This window comes from Manis javanica, chromosome 3 (assembly GCF_040802235.1).
Source record: "Manis javanica isolate MJ-LG chromosome 3, MJ_LKY, whole genome shotgun sequence".
Taxonomy (NCBI): domain Eukaryota; kingdom Metazoa; phylum Chordata; class Mammalia; order Pholidota; family Manidae; genus Manis; species Manis javanica.
In genome coordinates this window covers 147,730,236-147,757,856 of record NC_133158.1, presented here as the reverse complement: position 1 = coordinate 147,757,856, position 27,621 = coordinate 147,730,236, and the positions used below count along the sequence as shown (strand labels likewise).

Here is a 27,621-nt window from a genome sequence, read left to right as displayed (position 1 = left end):
CAATTACATATTATAGATTGTGATTTGTCTCTTCATGCTTTAAAATTTCATTTGGTTTCTTTTTTTTTTCCAAGCATTCTAAGAAGTATGTTTATTACATACATTTGGTTTCTTTATACACTCCCACAAGGTTTTGTCAAATTATTTTTATTAGCAGAATTTCCTTTCCTTTCTCCCTCCCAAATCTAAACCTTCTTGTAAAAGGTTGGCATAGAGATGGTGAAAGAGAAACTTATCTGATTGGGTTGGTAGACCTGGAGTACTACCTGGGCTTCTCCAGGGTATTTGGTACTTCGGGGTTATCAGAAGTCCATACTGAGAAGCATTTCCTTAAGTCAAAATAGAATACAATTTAAAACAAAAATTTAACAAGAAAGTAAATTGTTTTATAATATGTAAAGTTATCCCTCCTCTTACAAACACACACTTAGCTGGTTGGTCAACCTCTTACACTTTTAACCTTAATTAGCATAGTCAGGAACCTAAAATAAGCAGGAAAGTCTTCTGAATAGGTGAGATAGCTTTAAATTTTACTGCAAGCCCTTGGCTTTGTGTAAATCTTTAACTTAGACTTTGTGGGCTTTTAAACTATGTTGAGTTCCAACAGCTTTGGTTATGTTGACCATTCAGCTATCTTCTAATTAAGAACAGCAAATTAGGAGAGGCAGAGATGCACAAGGTTCACTGAGTATATAGCAGAAAGCATTCATTTCTCATCCAGCAAATTTGAATAACTGCTCTGGGTCACATACTTTGTTAGATACCTGGGACAGTGAATACACCTGAAGACATGGGGAGGAAACATGGTCAGTTTTTGAAATTACACTAGCTTGGATAGCTGGAGTAAAGAATGAGCAGGAAGATGAGAGGTGAGATTAGAGTGGGTACATATAAAAAAAGTCTTTGTTCAATATAAGGGACTTGGACTTCATCCTTGGACAGAGAGTTAGCAAACTACAGCTTACTGCCAAATTTAGCCCACTGCCTGCTTTTGTATGATCTGTGAGCTAAGAATAGTTTTTACCTTTTTAAATGGTTGGGATAAAATTTAAAAAAAAAGAATTACATCTTTGTGACTTGTGAAAATTAAGTGAAATTCAAACTTCAGTGCCTATAACTAAAGCTTTATTGGAATACAGCCATATCCATTCCTTTAAGTATTGTTCATAAATGTTTTATGCTACAATGGCAAGAGTTGCATAGTTCCTTCAGAGACAGTAGGCCCTGCAAAGGCTAAAAATATGTTCTCTGGCTCTTTACAGGAAAAATTTACCACCCCCTGCTGTAGATGCTAGGGTGCCATTGAAAAACTAAAAATGGACTAACACAATCATATTTACATTTTAGTACCTAGCATTGGCCGATCTCTAGAATATAGATTAGAAGATGGGCCAGACTACAGGCAAGGGGACTGATTAGACAGGAGCAATGTTTCCTAAACTGCATGGTAGTTAATGTGCTTTGGGAAGCGTTTTATGTCTGAGTCTTTAGTTTAGGATTACTAGGTGCAAGCAAGGGTCAGCAAGCTTTTCTTGCTGGACTTAACCCAAACGTTTATTGCAAGGTTTATTGTGTATGTCTAAGAGAAGAATATAGGGGGCAGTATTTGCTGATGGTGTTGAAGAATGTGCCACTGTGCATTATAAGAATGAACATTTATTTAGCCCTCTGCCTGCTCTTCTGTTGGGGCTGGGTCAACCTGTATCATGTATTGTTATAGCAAATGTCTTTTTTTTTTTATTAAGGTATTATTGATATACACTCTTATGAAGGTTTCACATGAAAAAACAATGTGGTTACTACATTCATCCATATTATTGTGTCCCCCCCATGCCCATTGCAGTCACTGCCCATCAGTATAGTAAGATGCCATAGAGTCACTATTTGCCTTCTCAGTGCTACACTGCCTTCCCCATGATACCGCCCCACACCATGTGTGCCTGTCGTAATGCCCCTCAATTTAAATGTCCTCCCTCCCCACTTGCCCTCCCCCACCCATCCCCATTGGATATCTAGTCCCTTCTAGTCCCTTCTTGGAGTCTGTGAGTCTGTTGTTGTTTTGTTCCTCCAGTTTCGCTTTGTTGTTATACTCCACAAATGAGGGAAATCATTTAGTACTTATCTTTATCTGCCTGGCTTATTTCACTGAGCATAATATCCTCTAGCTCCATACATGTTGTTGCCAAATGGTAGAATTTGTTTCTTTCTTATGGCTGATGACATACCACATCTCCTTTATCCATTCATCTACTGATGGATACTTAGGTTGCTTCCATATCTTGGCTATAGTAAATAGTGCTGCAATAAACTTAGGGGTGTGTATGTCTTTTTGAATCTGAGAACTTGTATTCTTTGGGTAAATTCCTAGGAATAGAATTCCCAGGTCAAATGGTATTTCTATTTTTAGTTTTTTGAGGAACCTCCATATTGCTTTCCACAATGGTTGAACTGGCTTACATTCACACCAGCAGTGTAGGAGGCTTCCCCTTTCTCTGCATCCTTGCCAGCATTTGTTGTTCTTAGTCTTTTCCATACTGGCCATCCTAACTGGTGTGAGGTGATACCTCATTGTGGTTTTAATTTGCATTTCCCTGATAATTAGTGATGTGGAGCATCTTTTCATGTGCCTGCTGGCCATCTGAATTTCTTCTTTGGAGAATTGTCTGTTCATATCCTCTGCCCATATTTTAATAGGGGTATTTGCTTTTAGGGTGTTGAGGCATTTGAGTTCTTTATATATTTTGGATGTTAACCCCTTGTTGGGTATGTCATTTACAAATATATTCTCCCATACTGTAGGATGCCTTTTTGTTCTGTTGATGCTGTCCTTTAACGTACAGAAGCTTTTTAGTTTGATATAGTCCCATGTGTTCATTTTCGCTTTTGTTTCCCTTGCTCGAGGAGATGCGTTCAGGAAGAAGTTGATCATATGTATTCAGGAGATGTTTGTCTATGTTGTCTTCTCAAAGTTTTATGGTTTCATGACTTACATTCAGGTCTTTGATCCATTTTTAGTTTACTTTTGTGTATGGGGTTAGACAGTAATCCAGTTTATTTCTCTTACATGTAGCTGTCCAGTTTTGCCAACAACAGCTATTGAAGAGGCTGTTATTTCCCCATTGTATATCCATGGATCCTTTATCATATATTAATTGACCATATATGTTTGGGTTTATATCTGGGCTCTCCAGTCTGTTATATTGGCCTATAGGTCTGTTCTTGTGCCGGTACCAAATTGTCTTGATTATTGTGGCTTTGTAGTGGAACTTGAAGTCGGGGGAGGGTAATCCCCCCAGCTTTATTCTTCCTTCTTAGGATTGCTTTGGCTATTCAGAGTTTTCTGTGGTTCCATATGAATTTTAGAACTATTTTCTCTAGTTCTTTGAAGAATGTTATTGGTATTTTGATAGGAATTGCATTGAATCTGTAGATTGCTTTTGGCAGGGTGGCCATTTTGACAATATTAATTCTTCCTATCCATGAGCACGGGATGTGTTTCCATTTATTGGTATCTTCTTTAACTTCTCTTACAGTGTCTTGTACTTTTCAAATTATAGGTCTTTCACGTCCTTCATTAGGTTTATTCCTAGGTATTTTATGCTTTTTGATGCAATTGTGAATGGAATTTCTTCCTGATTTTTCTTTCTGCTAGTTCATCATTAGTGTATAGGAATGCAACAGATTTCTGTGTATTTATTTTGTATCCTGCAACTTTGCTGAATTCCGATATTAGATCTAGTAGTTTTGGAGTGGGTTCTTTAGGGTTTTTTATGTACAATATCATGTCATCTGCAAACAGGGACAGTTTAACTTTTTCTTTACCAATCTGGATGCCTTTTATTTCTATGTGTTGTCTGATTGCCGTGGCAAGGACCTCCAGAACTGTGTTGAATAAAAGTGGAGAGAGTGGGCATCCTTGTCTTGTTCCTGATCTTAAAGGAAAGGCTTTCAGCTTCTCATTGTTAAGTATGATGTTGGCTGTGGGTTTGTCATATATGGCCTTTATTACGTTGTGGTACTTGTATGATGGATATCTTATGACACCTTTTATGGAACAGACATAGCAAATTGAGTTGTGATTCTATCAATGCAGACTTAATATTTGTGAAAATCTTGTGTGTATTTATGTTGGGTGGTGGAGGGGGTTTTGGGCAAATGTAAATGATAAACAAGAAAAGAAGGTTAATTGACACAAGGTGGGACAGAATCAAGATTCCATTTGAAATAAAAGAGTCTATAGGTCTAGGGGATTTTGAATTTAATAGGAAGACCAGATTTTCTTGCTTATCCCATTTTCATAGCACAGCCTTTTGCAGGGTTTCAGACTGTTCATTTGGGGCCAAAGATTAAATGGCTTGGAGAAATTTATACCTGTCTAGTTTTAATATCACAGCTCTTCTTATTGTCTGCTTTAGCTTTTTCTAAGCTCATAATACCTTTTTAAATGATTTTAAATAAACCTCACATGTAAATATTAAGGAAATCTCTATTTTTAACAGGTGAACTATTTAAAATACATCAAATGCAAAGTCTGCCTGTGTTTAACAGGAATTAACATCAGGTTAAATTTCTAATCTAGTTTTGTTTTATAATTATACCTTTTAATAACTGTATAATTATATAAGATAACACCAAGTTATCTGCCTTTATGAAACTCCTTTTATTTTGGGGGCACAAACACAACATATAGTGAAAACAGGAATACAAATTATTAAATTAGCATAAGAAAATGGGCAATTTTCTTATGATTTATATTAACATCGATTTATTTTCTCTTTGAACAGATGATGAATAAAGTATTTGGAGGAACTGTGCACAAAAAAAGTGTTAGAGAAGATGGAGTCTTCAGTATTAGTGTGGATAACACATGCTCATTATTCAGGTATTGTAGATATTTTTAGATGAATAAGAATAGTAGTAGATTATTTAAAGTTGGGATTGTTATTCTTCAAAACTGGAGATTCTGTAATTCTAATTAAAGCCACAGTAATGGCCAAAGGTATAATTTCAGTTAGTGTCAAGACAGCAGAGGGTGGTGGTGATGGTAATTAGAAGTAAAGAAAGCCCTTATGACATAATTAACATGCACCTGTGCAGTGTTGGACTCCTTTGTGGGATTGTGTATTGTGATCCCAACATTTGTAGTTTTTCCTTTTCACTCTTTGGTGGAATGTGATTCTAAACATTAGTGTACCAGGTAAGGCAAATGAATAATGCCCTGCATTTACCAAATGCATTTATATACCTCTTCCCTGACCATGTTGCTGATGGGTACTTAGCAAACTACCAATTTGTTGGACTAAATATTACTATTATACATATATAAATATAACATACAGTATTACATATTACTAAATATGTGTTGTGTTTCCCTCTACTTTCTCTGTGTTGAGCATAACTGTGCTTGGTGTATTATCTTTTTGATACAGCAAATGTACTAATTGATTTTATTGGTAGATGATAATAGATTAGGTGTTATAACTATTTAAAAATTGGTGAAGGAGTTAGGCGATATGTATTCTTTTTGAAAGAAAACAAAATCATTAGTGTACACTGTTATTTCTAATTAAAATGAAAGATTGTAGGGTTTTTACCTCTTTAGATTTTATGTCTTCTTACTCTGAGGCTGAAAATCTCAGTTCCTAATTATATTATTTGGTATTTGTTTTAACCCATAACTTACGTGTATTTATATATATATATAGCTACAAAGTAACAATATTATTAGTAGTACTGTTACTTACCGATATAGACTACTGAATGAAGTATTAAGATCACTGAAATGCCTTCTGTTTTTTTTTTTTTTTATGAAAGTATCATTGATATACAGTCTTATGAAGGTTTCACAGGAACAACATTGTGGTTTCAACATTCATCCATATTATCAAGCCCTCACCTTCACCCATTACAGTCACTGTCTGTCAGTGTAGTAAGATGTTGTGGAGTCATTACTTGTCTTCTCTGTGCCGTACTGTCTTCCCTGTGATCTACTGATACTGTGATTGTGAATTATAGTGGCTCTTAATCCCCTTCTCCCTTCTCAGTCACCCTTCCCAACTCCTTCCCTCTGGCAACCACTAGTTCCTTCTCGGGAGTCTGTGAGTCTGCTGCAAATGAGTGAAGTCATTTGGCACTTGTCTTTCTCTGCCAGGCTTATTTCACTGAGCATAATACCCTCCAGCTCCATCCATGTTGTTGCAAATGGTAGGATTTCTTTTCTTTTATGGCTGAATAATATTCCATTGTGTATATGTACCCCATTATCTTTATCCCTTCATCTACTGATGGGCAGTTAGGTTGCTTCCATATCTTGGAAATGCCTTCTGTTCTTAAGATAAATCCCAGTAGAGATATATTAAAATTATTATTTTATAGCCTCTTGAAATTATTATTTTTTTTGGTGTGGTTATATCATCATTTTTATATTTGTTTTGAGATTTTCAGATTTTTATAGGTTACCTTTTTTGATATTTAATATTCTTTTATTGACAGTAAATTCCAGCAATGTTGCACTGTTACATACTTTTTTCTGTTTTCTTGATTTATACATATGGCAATCTAATATTTCTAAGCAAAAGAACAAACTCAGTTATAGGATGAATAAGTTCTAGGGATCTAATGTACAGGCCTGATTATTACAGTTAACACTGTATTGTATACTTGAAAGTTGCTGAGAGTAGATCTTAAATGTTCTCACCACAAAAGTGATGGATGTGTTAACTAACCTTATGTGGTAATCATTTAAGTGCATATGTAGATCAAATCACTATGTTGTATACTTTAGACTTACACAGTGTTAATTAAATGTCTTTCATATCTCAGTAAAGCTGGAAAAAGTAAAGCTAAACCCATTAATCATGTTTTTAATAAAGATTTTTATGTGTTGTGTTTTATTTCTTGTATGCTTAGGGGCCTTCAGAAGGAAGAAATTGTTTTGCTTACCCATGGAGATAGTGTAGACAAAGTAGCTGATGGATTCAAAGTTGTGGCACGTTCTGGGAACATTGTGGCAGGTAAAAATCTTAAAACTTGTAGATTTCATTTTTAAAAACTTTTAAGAGTCTAAATATATTCTGTATGAGGTACTGTTTTGGGTTTTCTTAGAAAAGATAGTATAAATGTCATAAGCTCAACCATTAATTTATGAAAGAAATTTATTTGGAGGATTATCTAGAAGTCACTTTCGGTTTGCTTTGAAATACTTTGAATAATGTTCATCCTAATAAAAGTTTTTCGGGCATAAGACAAACCTACACTTTTATAACTCAGGAAAAATTTGAGAATTGTCCATGTAGCATGCTTTCTTAATTGCCTTTTTTAATGCCTTTCTTAGGTATTCTTAGGCATGTATCTTGGTTGTCTGCAAAACACCAGACTAAATTAGGACATTTCTCGGAACCAGGGTTGTCAAACTGCCTTCTGGTCAAATCCATTTAGCCTGGTTTTGTATGTTCAGGAACTAAGACAACCTGTTTTTGTAAATTCGGGAACTAAGAATGATTTTTATATTAAAAAAGGATTGTAATAAAAAACAGGGACCGTATGTATGTGTTCTACAGAGCCAAAGATTTTTATTCTCTAACTGTAGAAAGTTTTAAACTCACGCTCTAAAGCCATATTCTCTACTTTTTTGAATTGATTTTCTGGCAATTTGTGATTTTTAACTTGCTTACTGGAATAACTGTAGTGTGAGTAATCACCAGTAATCCTGGAAATGAGAAAAGAAAATGGGTTTATCAATAAAGGTCTTTTTGTTTGAAAAACCACACCCAAATAAAATGAACAAAAGATTTGTTATGAATAAACTGAGTTGAGTAATCTACCTGCTGTTACTTAACAGACTAATACATTAGTACAGAAATGATCAAGAATGGCTTTCATACTGTAATGTTTTTGATTCCTGGGAGATTAATGTTGGTAGATGGCTTATGTATTTTTATTCATTCAGCAGTTATTTGAATATCTACTATATGCCAGACACAGTTCTAGGTGCCAAGGATACACTAATAAACAAAATGCATAAAATCTCTGTTTAACATTCTAGTTAGGGAGGGTTGGGACAGAATATACAAATACAGAATATGTCCTGTGTCAGTATTTAAGTGCACTGAAAAAATAAATAGGGGAAGAGAAGAGTGTTTGTGTGATGTGTGTGTTTAGGGTTGTTACTGTTTTACATAGGATGTTCAGGGAGAGTATCCATATAAGATGATATTGGACGTGAAGGAAGGAAGTGCTGATCTTTCTGGATATTTGGGGGAAATAGCAGTATAAAGCTCCCAGGGTGGACCATGTTTGAGGAACAGAAAGGAGTCTGCATGGTTGCCCCAGAGTAAGCATGGGGGAAAGTAGTAGAATATGAGGTCAGAGAGGAGCACAGGACCTTTGAGGCCATTGTGAGGTGAGGTTTTTGAACAAAGGAGAGACATGATCTAATTTTTGGATTACCCTAGCTACAGTGAGGAGAAAAAAGGGTGAGTCATAGAAGCAGGAAGACCATTTAGGAATCTCTTATAGTGACCAGGAGAGGAGTCATTATATTGTGTGAGGAACAGGGTGGTAGAGGTAGAAGAGGTAAGGAGTGATTGAATTCTCATATAGCTCTGTACATATTTTGTTAGATTTATACTCAAGTATTTCATTTGTAGGGTTGTTAATTGTGTTTTTAATTTCAGAGTCTATTTGTTCATTGCTGGTATACAGGAAGCAGTGAACATTTGCATATGAACCTTGTTTCCTATAAACCTGCTGTGATCACTTACTCTAAATTTTTTTTTGTTGATTCTTTCAAATTTAGATGATCGTGTCATCTGCAAACAAAGATGGTTTTATTTTTTCCCAACCTGTATACCTTTTATTTCTTTTTCTTCTCTTATTTTATTAGCTAGGACTTATAATATGGTTTTGAAAAAGCTGTGGGGAGAAGGCACATCCTTACCTTACTCTTGATCTTTGTTGGAAAGTCTTGAATTTCTTACTGTTGGGTATGATTGTAGCTGTAGGTTTTTAGAAGATGTGCTTTATCAGGCTGAAGAAATGCTGTATTCCTAGTTTACTGAAATTTTAATCATGAATGGGTACTGGTTTTTTTCATATGTATATTCTGTACCTTTTGATATGATCATTTCATTTCTTCAACAGATATAAGCCTATTGAGATTTAGACCTATTCAGATTATCCATTTCTTGTAAGCATTTTGGTAAATTGTGTCTTTCTAATAATTCTTCCATCTATGTTATAAAATTTATGGGCATAGAATTGTTCATACTATTCCTTTATTATTTTAATGTCCATGGGATCTATAGTTATGTCCATTCTTTTATTTCTGATATTAGTAATAATTTGCATCCTCTCTTTTTTCCTTAGGTTGGTAGAGGCTTATTGATGATACTGTCTTTTCAAGGAACTGTCTTTTGGTTTTCTTGATTTTGTTTTTTCCTCTTTATTTCTTATTTTCAATTTCATTGATCTCTTAATTTTAATAATTTCTTTTCTTCTGTTTATTTGGATTTAATTTGCCCAACTTTTTCTCATGTCATAAGGTGGAAGCTTAGATGGTTGATTTTTAAATCTTCTTGATTTTCTAATTATGAATTCAGTGCTATAAATTTCCCTTTGAGCACCGTTTTTGCTGTCTTTTGGTGTTCTGAGGCCAGTTTCCAATGTGCGGGGAGTTGGGAGAGGTAGCATTTCCTCACACGAACAAACAGTTCTTGTACACCAGCAAGGTGTCTGAGAAGTGTCAACTCAATTCTGACACTATGTACCTAGAGATAGCATCAGATTCCACAGGTTGAGAGCTCAGTTTCACAAGACCATACCCCCCCTTACCTCCCTACACTCACTTTTGACACCACTTGCAAGCTCAGATTATCACCTATGCTTCTGACCAACTATAGATTGGAGGTTCTAAGGACCCCCCACCTTGGACTTCAGATTTCAGGTGCAAGCCCTGCTTGTTACCTGTATTTCTGATCAGCTGGCTATAATATCAGAGGTTCCCACAACCCCTTCTCAGCTTTGATTATTCATTGGCTTGAGTGGCTTACAGAGAACTCAGAGAAACATTTTACTTACTGGTTTATTATAAAAGGTATAACTCAGGAACAGCCAGATGGAAGAGATGGGTATACAGCAAGGTGTGGAGAAAGGGCCAGGAACCTCCGTTCTCTCTCCAAGCATGCTACTCTCCCCAAACTTCCATGTGTTCACCAATGTAGACTTTCTCTAAATGCCATTTATGGAGGCTTCATCACAAAGGCAGACTGATTAAATCATTGCAGGCCGGTGACTCATTCAGCCTCCTGCCAGCTCTCCTCCCTGGAGGTCAGGGAGGTGAAACTGAAAGTTACAACCCACTAATTACACAATTGACTACCCTAGCAACCAACTCCCATCCTTAAGGGTATTTCAAAAGTTACATATTAACATAACATAAGAGACAATTTTAAGCTGTCTTGTCTTAGGAAATTCCTAAGTTTTGGGAGCTGTGAATCAGCAACCCTAGATGAACACCAGATATATATATTTGTTTGTGTGTTTCTTTGTTTTTATTAAGGTATCATTGATAAACACTCTTACGAAGGTTTTGTATGAAAAACAATGTGGTTACTACTTTCACCCATATTATCGAGCCACTCCCATACCCCACTGCAGTCACTATCCAACCAGATATATATTTCTTATAAATCACAATATTGTATGCTGCATCCTACCAATTTTGATTAAATTGTGTTTTCATTCTCATTTAATTCAAAATGATTAATTTCTCTCAAGATTTCTTCTTTCACCCATGTGTTATTTAGAAGTGTGTCTAATCTCTGCTTATTTTTGGATTTTCCTGCTGTCTTTCTGTTCTTGATTTCTAGTTTACTCTCAGACCACAATGGGAATATGAGACATATGCATTTCTATTCTTTTTAATTTGTTAGGCTATTTTGTGGCTCAGAATATTTTCTACCTTCGTAAATGTTCCACGTGAGCTTGAGAAGAATGTGTATGCTGCTGTTGGACGAAGCTAACTGTAGATGTCCCATTGTTTCCAGTTGACTGAGGGTATTGTTGAGTGCAGCTAGTTCTTGCTGATGTTCTGCCTGCTGGGTCTATCCATTTCTGATGGAGGTATGCGGAAGTGTCCAACAATAGTTTAATTATTTAACTTTTAGTCTATTTCTTCCTGTGATTCAGTTTTGCCTCATACATTTTGATGCTTTGATATTAAGTGCATACACATTGAGGATTATAATGTCTTCTTTAAGAAGTGACCCCGTTATTATTATGTATGCCTCTCTTTATTCCTGATAACCTTGCTTGGCTGAAGTCTGTTCTGACATTAATACAGCTACTCCTGATATCTTTTAATTGGTGTTGGATGGTACTTAGTCTCCTTACTTATAATTGGTATTTTCAATTTTCTGTTTTTTTAATGATTCAGTCCTGGTAGGTTATCTGTTTCTAGGAATTTATGTATGTATTCTAGGTTATCCAATTTATTGGGGTTTATTTGTTCATAGTAGTGTCTTATGATTCTTTGTATTTGCATATTATCAGTTGTACTTTCTCCCCTTCCATTTCTAATTTTATTTGAATCCTCTCTTTTGTCCTTAGCAAGTCTGGCTAAAGGTTTTTCTTCTATTTCTATTTTTTTAAAAAAACAGTTCTTAGTTTTGTTCATCTTTTCTGTTTTATTTTTATTTTTTTGTTACTTTCATTTATTTCCATTCTGATCTTTTTAATTTTATCTCTCTACTAGTTTTGGGCTTAGTTTCTTCTTTTTCTAGTTTCTTGAGGCATAAATTTAGGTTGTTTGAGTTATTTCATTTCTTTGACAAAGTTGTTAATCTTTGTAAACTTCTGGTTAGAATTGCTTTTTCTACATCCCATAAGTTTTCATTGTATTTCCCTTTTTATTTGTCTCAAGATTTAAAAAATTTCTCTTTTAATTTCTTTGTTGACCCATTGGCTTTTTTGGAAGCATGTTGTTTGATCTCCACATATTTGTTAATTTTCTAGATTTCTTCTTGTAATTGATTTCTGGTTTCTTACCATTGTTGGAAAAGATGCTTGGTATTATTTTAATCTTAAATTGATTATGACTTGTTTTGTGGCCTAATGTATGAAGTATCCTGGAGACTATTCCATATGTGCTTGAGAAGAATGTATATTTCTTTCAATACTTAAAATATTTCATGCCATTCTCTTCTTGCTTCCATGGTTTCTGAGGAGATGTCAGATGTAATTCTTATCTTTGCTACTCTGTAGGTAAGGTTTTTATTACCCCGCTGTCTTCTTTCAAGATTTTTTGCTTTATCTTTGATTTTCTGTAGTTTGAAAATGATATGCCTATGTGTAGTTTTGGCATTTATCCTGCTCAGGGATTTTTCTCTGATATTCACTGTGAGAACTTAGTCAAGTTCCCAGAGGTAAAATTCACAAAAATGTTGGGGCCTCTGGTAACTGGGTCCTTCTGGAGTTTTTCTCTCTCAGACTTGTCTATAGTGAGCTTCCAGCAGTTCATTGGTTATAGTTCAGCTTTGCTATCTTGGCACTGGTTCCTGTGGAGGTTTGCACTCATGATTTCTGCTCTGATAAGTTGTGTATTCACCTGTCAGTCTTGCTGAGAGCAGTAGTCGGCTTTTCACTTGTTAGGACAGAGTGGCGTCTTCTATCTGCTTACATGCCAGACTAGAAACTGGAAGTTAGATTGAATTATAATATGTTTTGAAAGGAGAAACAAAGGATTTGGTTTTGGGATTACATGTGTAGTGGGAAAGGGAGTATAATCGAGTTTTAACTCCCAAGTTTTTTTGTTTTTTTTTTTTGAGAGGGCATCTCTCATATTTATTGATCAAATGGTTGTTAACAACAGTAAAATTCAGTATAGGGGGGTCAACGCTCAATGTACAATCATTAATCCATCTCAAGCCTAATTCTCGTCAGTCTCCAATCTTCTGAAGCATAACGTACAAGTTCTTACATGGTGAACGAATTCTTACATAGTGAATAAATTCTTACATGGTGAACAGTACAAGGGCAGTCATCACAGAAACTTTCGGTTTTGATCATGCAATATGACCTATAAACCATCAGGTCAAATATGAATATTCGTTTGATTTTTGTACTTGATCTATATGTTGATCCCCCATTTCTCCTACTATTATTATTATTTTTATTTTTAATAAAATGCTGAAGTGGTAGGTAGATGCAAGATAAAGGTAGAAAACATAGTTTAGTGCTGTAAGAAGGCAAATGTAGATGATCAGATGATCAGGTGTGTGCCTATGGACTAAGTATTAATCCAGGCTAGACAAGGGTATCAAGACATCCACGGATGCAGAAGATTTCTCTCAAAGCAGGGGGGGTGAGGTTCTGAGCCTCACCTCTGTTGATCCCCAAATTCTCACCTGATGGCCCCCCTGTGACTGTGCCTGTCTTAGGTTGTTCCTCCCTTGAGGAATCTTACCCGTCTCTGGCTAACCAGTCATCTTCCGGGGCCATACAGGGAAATGTAAAGTTGGTAAGTGAGAGAGAAGCCATATTGTTTGCAAAGGTTAGCTTTTTACTTCTTTGCAGATTTATGCCCTGTGGCTTCTATGCCCAGCACTTGTCTCAAGGTATCTTTACCACCTGGAGGAATTATGATACTCGGTAAATTCGATATGAGGCACGAATTCTATTTAAGGGTTGTAATTAGGAAGGAAGAAGAAAAGCTATAGATGTAGCATACGAAGGAAACTTGGGAGGATTGATTATTTCTTTGACATATCTTCTTGTATAGTACCTTAAGTATGTATAGGTTTTAAACTACTAACTAATTTGCACACATATATTAACATAATAGGAATACGGGGACATAAACAAAGCAAATCTATAATTACCATCCATCTCCAGTGAAGCCAAGAAAACCATTTAGGCACCCTAGGCATTTGTGAAAATTTATCTATGATATGATGGATATTGTCCAACTGTACTTGAACCATCAGACAAATTAAAGCAGCCCATTTCTGGGATCTGTTCACATCCCATATGTTCTTTTAACCATAGATAGTCTATAGTCATGAGATTTTGGAGTGCTACAACTTGCACCCCTCCCAACTCCTGGTTGAGTTCCAACAGTACAGATCCGGTCAAATTCGTTGTCTCACTGTATGCACATGCCAGCCTAGACATCTCCCTCCTCATTCTTATGGCAAGTCCAGGAGATGGTGGGCTGGATGCAGCCACAACCGCAGCATCGTCCGAATCCCTGTGGAGGCTTTTTGATGATCATCCCCCGGCACAAGTCCTCCAGAGAGTGCTGATGCCGGAAGCTCCTCCTCATATCGTATCTTAGTTCATTTTCTGGGTATCCAAGCTAGGCCTTGATCTCCTGCATAGAAACAAACAGACCCTTTGCCCACACTTTGACATGCCCTCTATACCACTGTGCAGAACTCATTGGAGGTCAGCACACAGTAACTGCTTTTTTTTTTAATTAAGAGAAAGGAATATTATCAGAAAAGAGTACCTCCATAGCTGATCATCTGACACCCTTTAAGTGATCAACATTAAGGATATTTAAAGCATGCGTTGATCTTTGATTTACCAATAGTTTTATCCTGTTAAGGAGTAATCCCCCTTTTCCTTCTTTCTTTTTTTTTTTTTTTAAATTTTTAATCTACACTTACATGAAGAATACTATGTTTACTATGCTCTCCCCTATATCAGGTCCCCCCTAACAACCACATTACGGTTACTGTCCATCAGCTTAGCAAAATGTTGTAGAGTCACTACTTGTCCTCTCTGTGTTGTGCAGCCCACCCTCCCCTTGCTCCCTCCCCCCCATGCATGCTAATCTTAATAACCCCCTTTTTCTCCCCCCCCTTATCCCTCCCTGCCCACCCATCCTCCCCAGTTCCTTTCCCTTTGGTACCTGTTAGTCCATTTTTGGGTTCTGTAACTTCACTGCTGTTTTGTTCCTTCAGTTTTTCCTTTGTTCCTATACTCCTCAGATGAGTGACATCATTTGGTATTTCTCTTTCTCCGCTTGGCTTATTTCACTGAGCATAATACTCCCCAGCTCCATCCATGTTGCTGCAAATGGTTGGATTTTTCCACTTCTTATGGCTGAGTAGTATTCCATTGTGTATATGTACCATATCTTCTTTATCCATTCATCTACCGATGGACATTTAGGTTGCTTCCACTTCTTGGCTATTGTAAATAGTGCTGCGATAAACATAGGGGTGCATCTGTCTTTCTCAAACTTGATTGCTGCGTTCTTAGGGTAAATTCCTAGGAGTGGGATTCCTGGGTCAAAAGGTAGGTCTGTTTTGAGCATTTTGATGAACCTCCAAACTGCTTTCCACAATGGTTGAAATAATTTACATTCCCACCAGCAGTGTAGGAGGGTTCCCCTTTCTCCACAGCCTCGCCAACATTTGTTGTTGTTTGTCTTTTGGATGGCAGCTATCCTTACTGGTGTGAGGTGATACCTCATTGTAGTTTTAATTTGCATTTCTCTGATAATTAGCGATGTGGAGCATCTTTTCATGTGTCTCTTGGCCATCTGTATTTCTTTTTTGGAGAACTGTCTGTTCAGTTCCTCTGCCCATTTTTTAATTGGGTTATTTGTTTTTTGTTTGTTGAGGCGTGTGAGCTCTTTATATATTCTGGACGTCAAGCCTTTATCGGATCTGTCATTTTCAAATATATTCTCCCATACTGTAGGGTTCCTTTTTGTTCTATTGATGGTGTCTTTCGCTGTACAGAAGCTTTTCAGCTTAATGTAGTCCCACTTGCTCATTTTTGCTGTTGTTTTCCTTGCCCGGGGAGATATGTTCAAGAAGAGATCACTCATGTTTATGTCTAAGAGGTTTTTGCCTATGTTTTTTTCCAAGAGTTTAATGGTTTCATGCCTTACATTCAGGTCTTTGATCCATTTTGAGTTTACCTTTGTATATGGGGTTAGACAATGGTCCAGTTTCATTCTCCTACATGTAGCTGTCCAGTTTTGCCAGCACCATCTGTTGAAGAGACTGTCATTTTGCCATTGTATGTCCATGGCTCCTTTATCAAATATTAATTGACCATATATATTTGGGTTAATTTCTGGGGTCTCTAATCTGTTCCACTGGTCTGTGGCTCTGTTCTTGTGCCAGTACCAAATTGTCTTGATTACTATGGCTTTGTAGTAGAGCTTGAAGTTGGGGAGTGAGATCCCCCCTACTTTATTCTTCTTTTTCAGGATTGCTTTGGCTATTCGGGGTCTTTGGTGTTTCCATATGAATTTTTGAATTATTTGTTCCAATTCATTGAAGAATGTTGCTGGTAATTTGAGAGGGATTGCATCAAATCTGTATATTGCTTTGGGCAGGATGGCCATTTTGACGATATTAATTCTTCCTAGCCATGAGCATGGGATGAGTTTCCATTTATTAGTGTCCCCTCTAATTTCTCTTAAGAGTGACTTGTAGTTTTCAGAGTATAAGTCTTTCACTTCCTTGGTTAGGTTTATTCCTAGGTATTTTATTCTTTTTGATGCAATGGTGAATGGAATTGTTTTCCTGATTTCTCTTTCTATTGATTCGTTGTTAGTGTATAGGAAAGCTACAGATTTCTGTGTGTTGATTTTGTATCCTGCAACTTTGCTGTATTCCGATATCAGTTCTAGTAGTTTTGGAGTGGAGTCTTTAGGGTTTTTTATGTACAGTATCATATCATCTGCAAATAGTGACAGTTTAACTTCTTCTTTACCAATCTGGATTCCTTGTATTTCTTTGTTTTGTCTGATTGCCGTGGCTAGGACCTCCAGTACTATGTTAAATATTTTAACAGTGGGGAGAGTGGGCATCCCTGTCTGGTTCCCGATCTCAGTGGAAATGCTTTCAGCTTCTCGCTGTTCAATATAATGCTGGCTGTGGGTTTATCATATATGGCCTTTATTATGTTGAGGTACTTGCCCTCTATTCCCATTTTGCTGAGAGTTTTTATCATGAATGGATGTTGAATTTTGTCAAATGCTTTTTCAGCATCTATGGAGATGATCATGTGGTTTTTGTCTTTCTTTTTGTTGATGTGGTGGATGATGTTGATGGATTTTCGAATGTTGTACCATCCTTGCATCCCTGGGATGAACCCCACTTGGTCATGGTGTATGATCCTTTTGATATACTGTTGAATTCTGTTTGCTAATATTTTATTGAGTATTTTTGCATCTACATTCATCAGGGATATTGGTCTGTAATTTTCTTTTTTGGTGGGGTCTTTTCCTGGTTTTGGTATTAGGGTGATGTTGGCTTCATAGAATGAGTTTGGGAGTATTCCCTCTTCTTCTATTTTGTGGAACACTTTAAGGAGAATGGGTATTATGTCTTCTCTGTGTGTCTGATAAAATTCCGAGGTAAATCCGTCCGGCCCCGGGGTTTTGTTCTTGGGTAGTTTTTTGATTACTGTTTCAATTTCTTTGCTTGTAATTGGTTTGTTTAACTTTTGTGTTTCTTCCTTGGTCAGTCTTGGGAGGTTGTATTTTTCTAGGAAGTTGTCCATTTCTTCTAGGTTTTCCAGCTTGTTGGCATATAGGTTTTCATAGTAGTCTTTAATAATTCTTTGTATTTCTGTGGAGTCTGTCGTGATTTTTCCATTCTCATTTCTGATTATGTTGATTTGTGTTGACTCTCTTTTTCTCTTAATAAGTTGGGCTAGAGGCTTATCTATTTTGTTTATTTTCTCAAAGAACCAGCTCTTGGTTTCGTTGATTTTTGCTATTGTTTTATTCTTCTCAATTTTGTTTATTTCTTCTCTGATCTTTATTATGTCCCTCCTTCTGCTGACTTTAGGCCTCATTTGTTCTTCTTTTTCCAGTTTTAATAATTGTGATGTTAGACTATTCATTTGGGATTGTTCTTCCTTCTTCAAGTGTGCCTGGATTGCTATATACTTTCCTCTTAAGACTGCTTTCGCTGCATCCCACAGAAGTTGGGGCTTAGTGTTGTTGTTGTCATTTGTTTCTATATATTCCTTGATCTCTATTTTGATTTGTTCATTGATCCATTGATTATTTAGTAGCATGTTGTTAAGCCTCCATGTGTTTGTGAGCCTTTTTGTTTTCTTTGTAGAATTTATTTCTACTTTCATACCTTTGTGGTCTGAAAAATTGGTTGGTAGGATTTCAATATTGTGGAATTTACTGAGGCTCTTTTTGTGAGCTAGTATGTGGTCTATTCTGGAGAATGTTCCATGTGCACTTGAGAAGAATGTATATCCTGTTGCTTTTGGATGTAAAGTTCTATAGATGTCTATTAGGTCCATCTGTTCTAGTGCGTTGTTCAGTGCCTGTGTGTCTTTACTTATTTTCTGCCCGGTGGATCTATCCTTTGGGGTGAGTGGTGTGTTGAAGTCTCCTACAATGAATGCATTGCAGTCTATTTCCCTCTTTAGTTCTGTTAGTATTTGCTTCACATATGCTGGTGCTCCTGTATTGGGTGCATATATATTTAGAATGGTTATATCCTCTTGTTGGACTGAGCCCTTTATCATTATGTAGTGGCCTTCTTTATCTCTTGTTACTTTCTTTGTTTTGAAGTCTATTTTGTCTGATATTAGTACTGCAACCCCTGCTTTCTTCTCACTGTTGTTTGCCTGAAATATGTTTTTCCATCCCTTGACTTTTAGTCTATGCTTATCTTTGGGTTTAAGGTGAGTTTCTTGTAAGCAGCATATAGATGGGTCTTGCTTTTTTATCCATTCTATTACTCTATGTCTTTTGATTGGTGCATTAAGTCCATTTACATTTAGGGTGACTATTGAAAGATATGTACTTATTGCCATTGCAGGCTTTAGATTCGTGGTTACCAAAGGTTCAAGGTTAGCTTCTTTAGTATCTTACTGCCTAACTTAGCTCGCTTATTGAGCTGTTATATACACTGTCTGGAGATTCTTTTCTTCTCTCCCTTCTTATTCCTCCTCCTCCATTCTTCATATGTTGTGTGTTTTGTTCTGTGCTCTTTTTCGGGGTGCTCCCATCTAGAGCAGTCCCTGTAGGATGCCCTGTAGAGGTGGTTTGTGGGAAGCAAATTCCCTCAGCTTTTGCTTGTCTGGGAATTGTTTGATCCCACCATCATATTTAAATGATAGTCGTGCTGGATACAGTATCCTTGGTTCAAGGCCCTTCTGTTTCATTGCATTAAGTATATCATGCCATTCTCTTCTGGCCTGTAGGGTTTCTGTTGAGAAGTCTGATGTTAGCCTGATTGGTTTTCCTTTATAGGTGACCTTTTTCTCTCTAGCTGCCTTTAAAACTCTTTCCTTGTCCTTGATCCTTGCCATTTTAATTATTATGTGTCTTGGTGTTGTCCTCCTTGGATCCTTTTTGTTGGGGGTTCTGTATAATTCCATGGTCTGTTCGATTATTTCCTCCCCCAGTTTGGGGAAGTTTTCAGCAATTATTTCTTCAAAGACACTTTCTATCCCTTTTCCTCTTTCTTCCTCTTCTGGTATCCCTATAATACGAATGTTTTTCCTTTTGTATTGGTCACATATTTCTCTTAGTGTTGTTTCATTCCTGGAGATCCTTTTATCTCTCTCTCTGTCAGCTTCTATACGTTCCTGTTCTCTGGCTTCTATTCCTTCAATGGCCTCTTGCATCTTATCCATTCTGCTTATAAATCCTTCCAGGGATTGTTTCACTTCTGTGATCTCTTTCCTGACATCTGTGATCTCCTTCCGGACTTCATCCCACTGCTCTTGCATTTTTCTCTGCATCTCATCCCATTGCTCTTGCATTTTTTTCTGCATCTCTGTCAGCATGTTCATGATTTTTATTTTGAATTCTTTTTCAGGAGGACTAGTTAGGTCTGTCTCCTTCTCAGGTGTTGTCTCTGTGATCTTTGTCTGCCTGTAGTTTTGCCTTTTCATGGTGATAGAGATAGTTTGCAGAGCTGGTACAAGTGACCGCTGGAAAAGCTTCCCTTCTTGTTGGTTTGTAGCCTTTTCCTGGGAGAATAGCGACCTCTAGTGGCTTGTGCTGGGCAGCTGTGCGCAGACAGGGCTTCTGCTTCCTGCCCAGTTGCTTTGGGGTTTATCTCCGCTGTTGCTGTGGGCTTGGCCTGGCTGGGGCTGTTCCTCCAAAATGGTGGAGCCCCGTTGGAGGGGGAGCGGCCAGGAGGCTATTTATCTCCGTAAGGGGCCTCTGTGCTCCCTGCTGCCCAGGGGGTTAGAGTGCCCAGAGATCCCCAGATTCCCTGCCTCTGGTCTAAGTGACCTGTCCTGCCCCTTTAAGACTTCCAAAAAGCACTCTCCAAACCAAAACAACAACAGCAACAAAAAGGAAAAAAGAAGTGATTTTTTTTTTTTTTTGTCCTCAGGTGCCGGTCCCAGGCACCCGCTCACTGGTCCTGCTGCCCTGTCTCCCTAGCACCAGGGTCCCTGTCCTTTCAAGGCTTCCAAAAAGCACCCACCCACCGGTCCCGCAGGGAAGGAACGCTCGATATTCTTTGTCCTCAGGCACTGGTCCCAGGCACCCGCTCACCAGTCCCGCCGCCCTGCCTCCCTAGCACCGGGGTCCCTGTCCCTTCAAGGCTTCCAAAAAGCACTCGCCAAAAAGAGAGAAAAAAAAGGGGAAAAACGCGCGATTTCTTCCGTCCTCAGGTGCCGGTCTCAGGCACCCACCCACCGGTCCCACAGGGAAAAACGCGGGATATTCTTTGTCCTCAGGTGCCGGTCCCAGGCACCCGCTCACCAGTCCCGCCGCCCTGCCTCCCTAGCACCGGGGTCCCTGTCCCTTTTAGGCTTCCAAAAAGCAGTCGCAGAAAACAGGAAAAAAAAAGGGGGAAAAACGCGCGATTTCCTCTGTCCTCAAGTGCCGGTCTCAGGCACCCGCCCGCCGGTCCCGCAGGGAGAAAAGCGGGGTGTTCTTTGTCCTCCAGCGCCGTTCCCAGGCACCTGCTCACCGGTCCCGCCACCCTACCTCCCCAGCAACGGGGGCCCGTCCCTCTAAGGCTTCCAAAAAGCGCTCGCCAAAAAAAAAAAAAAAAACCGCTCCGGTTTCTCTCCACCCACCGGGAGCCGGGGGGAGGGGCGCTCGGGTCCCGCCGGGCCGGGGCTTGTATCTTACCCCCTTCGCAAGGCGCTGGTTCCTTGCAGGTGTGGATGTGGTCTGGATGTTGTCCTGTGTCCTGTGGTCTCTATTTTAGGAAGATTTTTCTTTGTTATATTTTCATAGCTCTATGTGTTTTTGGGAGGAGATTTCCACTGCTCTACTCACACCGCCATCCTGGCTCCGCCCCCACTCCCAAGTTTTTTAACTTGAGCAACTGTAGAGTGATAAAGTTCCTATTTACCTGATGGAAAAGAATGTAGGAGTTTGGCTTTGCATGTTAAATTCAAGAAATGCTGGTGTGAGTAGGCAGTTTTTGTGTCTATGTGTCTGGACTGTAGCGGAGAAAACTGGGCTGGAGGTATAAACTTGGGAGTGTATATCATATGGGTAGAATTTAAAGTCATGAGTGTTAGAGATCATTTATATAAATAAGAGATTTAGAAGATGAGCACTGGGCAACTTTCCTGTATGATAAGAGGTGGATAAGATGAGAAGGAACCAACAAAGAAGATTGAGAAGGAGCAAAGTGGGAAATATGAAATGAACTGAGAGAGTGTTGTTCTTGAAGCCAAGTAAAGAAAGTGTGAGGTTCTTTGGTATAGTAGAATGAGATTGAATTTGGGAGCTTACCTGGCCTGATTTAACTAAACTAGCTGTGAGTTCAGGTAAGCCTTGTTGCTATCTCAGAGTATAAATCAGGTAATGCAAGCAGAGTATAGAACATCTAGCCTAACATCTGCTGCTTAGTAGATAGTAATTTGTCAGCAACACATTAGTCAGACTGCTGGTTGCCATAGGGAAAAGAGTGGTGGATGGGTGAAGTAGTGAGAATAGGGAAGAAATTAGTGAGAATGTTTGATAATCTTGATCTGGGTGATAGTTACATGAGTGTAAATATACATCAAAATTTATTAACCTGTACACTAAGATTTGTGCATTTTATTGTATGTACCTCAATATTAAAAGAAAGAATATTATTAAAAAAAGAAACATTCGTTAAGTCAGTGAAGTTATATTGTGGTTAATAGTATTCAAAAAAGAAACACTTAGAATATTCTGACAGGAGGTCTAATATATACTAAGTTCTTCTAATATAAAAAATTGGTAGCTGCACATTGCATGTGAAAACCATATGGAACTAAGCACCAAAATTGAGTTGTTGCATTAAATAGACACAACAATTGAAGTAACCTGGGTGGAGAAGTGAGGGTACTGGGTGGAAAATAATCCTTTTAGGAATTATTTGACTGTCTTATAGTTTAATAGTTGCCACATAAAGACCTTTATAAAAGAAAGATCATGGCAATGTAGTTTTTATTTATATTATGTATTTTTTCCCCTATAGCTAAAAATGTACTAATTTGTATCAATTTTCACATTTATAGAGGAAGAAATTGTGAGGAATTTGTGTGGTATTTATCCTGCTCAGGGATTTTTCTCTGATATTCACTGTCAACTTTCATGTATGATAGTGGTACTATCATATTTTCATGTATGATAGTGAGCCTCCAGCAGTTCATTGGTTATAGTTCAGGTTCTGCTATCTTGGCATTGGTTCCTGTGGAGGTTTGCACTCATGATTTCTGCTCTGGTAAGTTGTGTATTCACCTGCCAGTCTTGCTGAGAGCAGTAGTCAGCTTTTCACTTGTTAGGACAGAGTGGCTACTAATTGGGTACTAGTTGACTCTTTTCAACATGAAAGAATTTAAATTTGTGATTATTTTTTCTAAAAAGGTATAGCAAATGAATCTAAAAAATTATATGGAGCACAGTTCCACCCTGAAGTTGGCCTTACAGAAAATGGTAAAGCAATACTGAAGAATTTCCTCTATGATATTGCTGGGTGCAGTGGGACATTCACTGTGCAGAACAGAGAACTGGAGTGCATTCGAGAGATCAAGGAGAGAGTAGGCACATCGAAAGTGTTGGTAAGCAGTTTACATCTGAAAGTCAACAAATTTATGTCAATAATACTAGAATTCAGAGCTGTCTTCCTCAACATAGTCCCAAAATGTTGATTGGGTAGTCCTGTGCTTTGTGAGTTGCAGTGTTTCAGAATGCATTTTCAGTATCCATACAGAACTTTGATATAAAACTGTTTTTAGGTGATGATTGAAGCTGATAATGTTTATTTATTGTTGCTTATGTCACTCAATTTGATTTTTCTTTAATTTCACCTTGTAGGTTTTACTCAGTGGTGGAGTAGACTCAACAGTTTGTACAGCTTTGCTGAATCGTGCTTTGAATCAAGATCAAGTCATTGCTGTGCACATTGATAATGGCTTTATGAGAAAACGTGAAAGCCAGTCTGTAGAAGAGGCCCTCAAAAAGCTTGGAATTCAGGTCAAAGGTATTTATAAACCCCAGAAAAGTTAATTCACATGTTAGGACTTGTTTAACATATCAAATAAAACATTCTGGTTTAAGTGAGCACATGACCTTATTAACCAAGTACCATTTTTCCAATAAGCTCACAGTTGAAAATGTTTTTTATTTTTACATAATAATTACTTCTGGTTCAAAAGGGGTCCCTCAGTATAAATTTTAAAACTGTTGATTACTGCTAATGTTATATATAGGTCATGTTACCATTTTCGAACTATTATTCTGTTGTCTTCTACTCAGTCTCTTTTTTTAAGTTACCTTTTCACATTCATAATACTATTTATGCATGAAAATATCCAAGCCTTCTTACAAGAGGTAAAAATTACTTTGCAAACAGACTTATACAGAGAAGAGGAGTGAAAAGTCAATAGTCACTTTTTCTAGTTTTATTGAGAATAATTAACATACATCACTATGTAAGTTTAAGACATACAGCATGATGATTTCATTTATACACATTGTGGAGTAATTACAAAAACAGATTCAGCTATAATTTATCTTTACATATAGAAGTAATAAAAAGGAAAGAAAGGGAAAAGAATCTTGTGATGAAAATTCGTAAGATTTAATCTCTTAACAACTTTCCTTTTATCATACAGCAGTGTTAGCTATAATCATGTTTTTACATTACGTCCTTACTATTTATTTATAACTGAAAGTTTGCACCTTTTGACTACCTTCCTCCGATTTCCCCTCCCCCCACCCTCCACCTCTGTTAAGCAATAGTCTGATCTCTTTCTATGAGTTTTTTTTTTTTTTAAGATTCCACATGTGAGATCATGTAGTAGCTGTCTTTCTCAGTCTGATTTATCCCGTTTACATAATGCCTCTAAGTTCTATCCATGTTGATGCGAATGTCAGGATCTCCTTGCTTTTTAGGGCTGAGAAATATTCCATTGTAAATATATATCATGACTTCTTTATCCATTCATCCATCAGCGGACACTTAGGTTATTTCCATGTCTTGGCTTTTGTAAATAATACTGCTATGAACATGGGGTGTGTGTGTGTGCAGATATTTCTTCCAGTTAGTGTTTTTGTTTTCTTTGGACATATTCCTAGAAGTGGAATTGCTGGATTATATGGAAGTTCTGTTTTTAACTTTTTGAGGCTCTTCCATACTGTTTTCCATAGTGGCTGTATGAATTTACAATGTCACTAGCAACACACAAGGGTTCCCTTTTCTCCATATCCATGCCAGAATTTGTTCTCTCTTGTCTTTTTAATGATGACCATTCTGATACATTGGAGTTGATATCTCACTGTAATTTTAATTTGCATTTTCCTAATAACTATTGGACATCTTTTCATGTACTTGTTGGCCTTCCATACACTTGGAGAAATGCATATTCAAGTCCTTTGCCCATTTTTTAATTGGGTTATTTTTTTTTTTGCTATTTAGTTATATTTATATATTTTGGATATTAACTACTTATCAGATACATAGTTTGCAAACATTTTTTCCCATTCCATAGGTTATTTCACTTTGCTGATTAGTTTTATAGTTTGATGTGGTCCCACTTGTTTATTTTTTATTTTGCTCCATGTGCTTTGGCATCATATCCCAAAAAAATCGTTATTAAGACCCATGTCAAGGAGCTTTATTCCTATTATTTTCTACTAGGAGTTGCATAGTTTTAGATTTTTAGTCCATTTTGAGTTAAATTTTGTGATTGTTGTAAGATATCAGTTCAGTTTCATTTTGTACATGTGAGATTATCCAGTTTTCCCAGCAGTATTTATTGGAGAGACTGTCTTTTCTCCATTGAGTATTTTTGGCTCTGTTGTCAAACATTAGCTGACCACAGCGTGGCGATTCTGTTTCATTGGTTTATTTGTCTGTTTTTAAAACTAGTACCATACTTTTTTTGATGACTTAGCTTTATAGTACAGCTTGAAATCAGGAAGTGTAATGCCTCTTGCTTCGTTTTTCTCAGGAGTTCTCTGACACTTCAGGGTCATTTTTGATTTTGTATAAGTTTTAGGAGCTTTTTTTTTGTAGTTCTGTAATAAAATGTGCCATTAAAATCTTATAAGAACTGCACTAGATCTGTAGATAGCTTTTGGTAGTATTGCTATTTTAACAATATTCTTCCAATCCATGAACATGGGATACCTTTCCATTTATTTGTGCCTTTGATTTCTTTCATTCACATCTTGTAGCTTTCATAGTAGAGATCTTTCACCTCTTTAGTTAAATTTATTCCTAAGTATTTATTGTTTTGATACTGTTGTAAATGGGATCTATTTCTTTATTTTTCAGAAAATTAGTGTATAGAAATGCTACTGATTTTCATGTGCTAATTTTGTATTCTGCAACTTTACTGAATTCATTTGTTGGATCTAACAGTTTTCTGTATATAAAATTATTTTGTCTTCTGCAAATAATTTTACTTCTTCCTTTCCAATTCTCATACCTTTTCATTGTTTTGTTTTTTCTTTTTTTTTTCTTCCTGCTGGATTGCTCTAGCTAGGACTTCTATTCCAGTACTATGTTGAATAGGAGTGGTGAGAGTGGGCATCCGTGTTTTATTCCCAGTCTTAAAGGAAAAGCTTTCAACCTTTCACCATTGAGTATTATATTAACTGTGGGCTTGTGATACATGGCCTTTATAATGTTGAGATATGTTCCTTCTATGCCTTATTTGTTAAGAGTATAGTAATTTTTTTTGAAAGTCCACTAGTAAACTTTTTAGGCCTTAACTGCATTTACATTTGTGGATATCTTTTATACTTTTTAAAAACAAGGTATAATTAATAGTTATAGTGAAATCAAGTCTGTAGTTTAATGATACAACCATACATGTTATTGAATTAATTGGAATTGATGCCAAAATATTGAATGTAATATGAAGGCTTGTAGTTTAAATATGAAGTTAAGATGAGTCTATTTCTTTCTCTTTTTGAAACCACCAAAATAACAGCACAGACATAAAACCAAGTGTAAGGTTCAAGGACAAGGAATAGAGGAGACGATAGTAAGCTAATGGTTTTAACAAATGTTGGAAGTGAAAGCAGATGAATAATGTAGATTTTCCATCATAACCTAATGAAGCTTAAATTTCAGGACTCCTCACTAGCCAAGCCTTTCCAAGGTCCTGGGAGGTACCCTAGTGGTCTTTACATGGTCACATATTTTTGTGCAGTTTGTGAGTAAGATATTTCAACAATTTGTAGTTAAGTACATTTTGTGGTTCCACTCTTATTCTCTTTTGGGTTATGTTGGAGTAGCTGCAGGCATTTTAGGATTAGGCCTAGGGAAAGTTGAGTTGGGAATACGCTTAGTTTGTGTTTAGTAGTATATATGTAACTTACACAGTTGTGTCCCAGTATAGGTAAGTTCGTACTAACTGGTGATTTTTAAAATACCTCATTGTTATTCTTTTTCTTGGAGAAAAGTTTGTAGAAGTTTGTACCAGTTTCAGCTCCATAAAATCTGCATCTGTCCCTAGTAACTGATAGAGTAGAATAAAGGACTCCAAAATCTTGAGGTGGGGTAATGAGTGCTGGAGTCAATGAAAAGCAAGACTTTTAGGGAGGCTCAGGAATTGGAAATATTGTCTTCCCTGTGGGGCATGGTTCTCTGGGTGTGAACATAAAACAGATTGGTTGAAAATATGAGAAACAGATCCTTTTCCTTAACACAGAACCAAACTGTTGATATCCCTCTGCATCAGAAGACTGTGGATTTATCCTCTGGAGAGGCTAAACAAGAGAGACTTGGACTTCGGCATATTAATACCAGTTGTAGTTGGGAGTGGAAGTAAAATTCTACATGAAAAAACATTAGAATTAAGTAAAAATCTGTATATTGAATGGTGACTCCCTTCCTCCATCACCTCATGTGTTCTCTACCAGAAAGCTGATGGCAGGAGATTGGATGTGTCATCTGTGGGATAAGTGACAGCTTAAGAGAAAGACCTACAGATTCACTGGTGTTGGTGGTCCCTCATTGAAATAACCAGCTGCCTTGTCATATGGTGAAGTCCACCACTTATTCAGCCTTACTACCAAAAAGAGATCTTAGTCGATTTTTAAGTACCTTGCTCTTTAAATATTAAAAAGCCAAGGATCACTAAAAATGCATTCACATACATCACTTTTTTAAGACATTAGTCAGTGTATAATTCTGGAGACCTTGATCTCCGTATATGAACCAC

At 37.1% G+C, this 27,621-nt stretch overlaps 1 protein-coding gene across 1 annotated transcript in view; it reads left to right on the top strand.

Moving 5' to 3' along the window:
- The window catches only part of GMPS (guanine monophosphate synthase), a 94,705-nt gene that overhangs the window by 52,832 nt on the left and 14,252 nt on the right, over window positions 1-27,621 (top strand). The window contains exons 4-7 of the mRNA XM_073232183.1: window positions 4,785-4,882; window positions 6,910-7,013; window positions 22,811-23,004; window positions 23,261-23,426. Coding sequence (XP_073088284.1) covers window positions 4,785-4,882; window positions 6,910-7,013; window positions 22,811-23,004; window positions 23,261-23,426 — 562 coding nt within the window. The remainder of the gene's footprint in view (window positions 1-4,784; window positions 4,883-6,909; window positions 7,014-22,810; window positions 23,005-23,260; window positions 23,427-27,621) is intronic.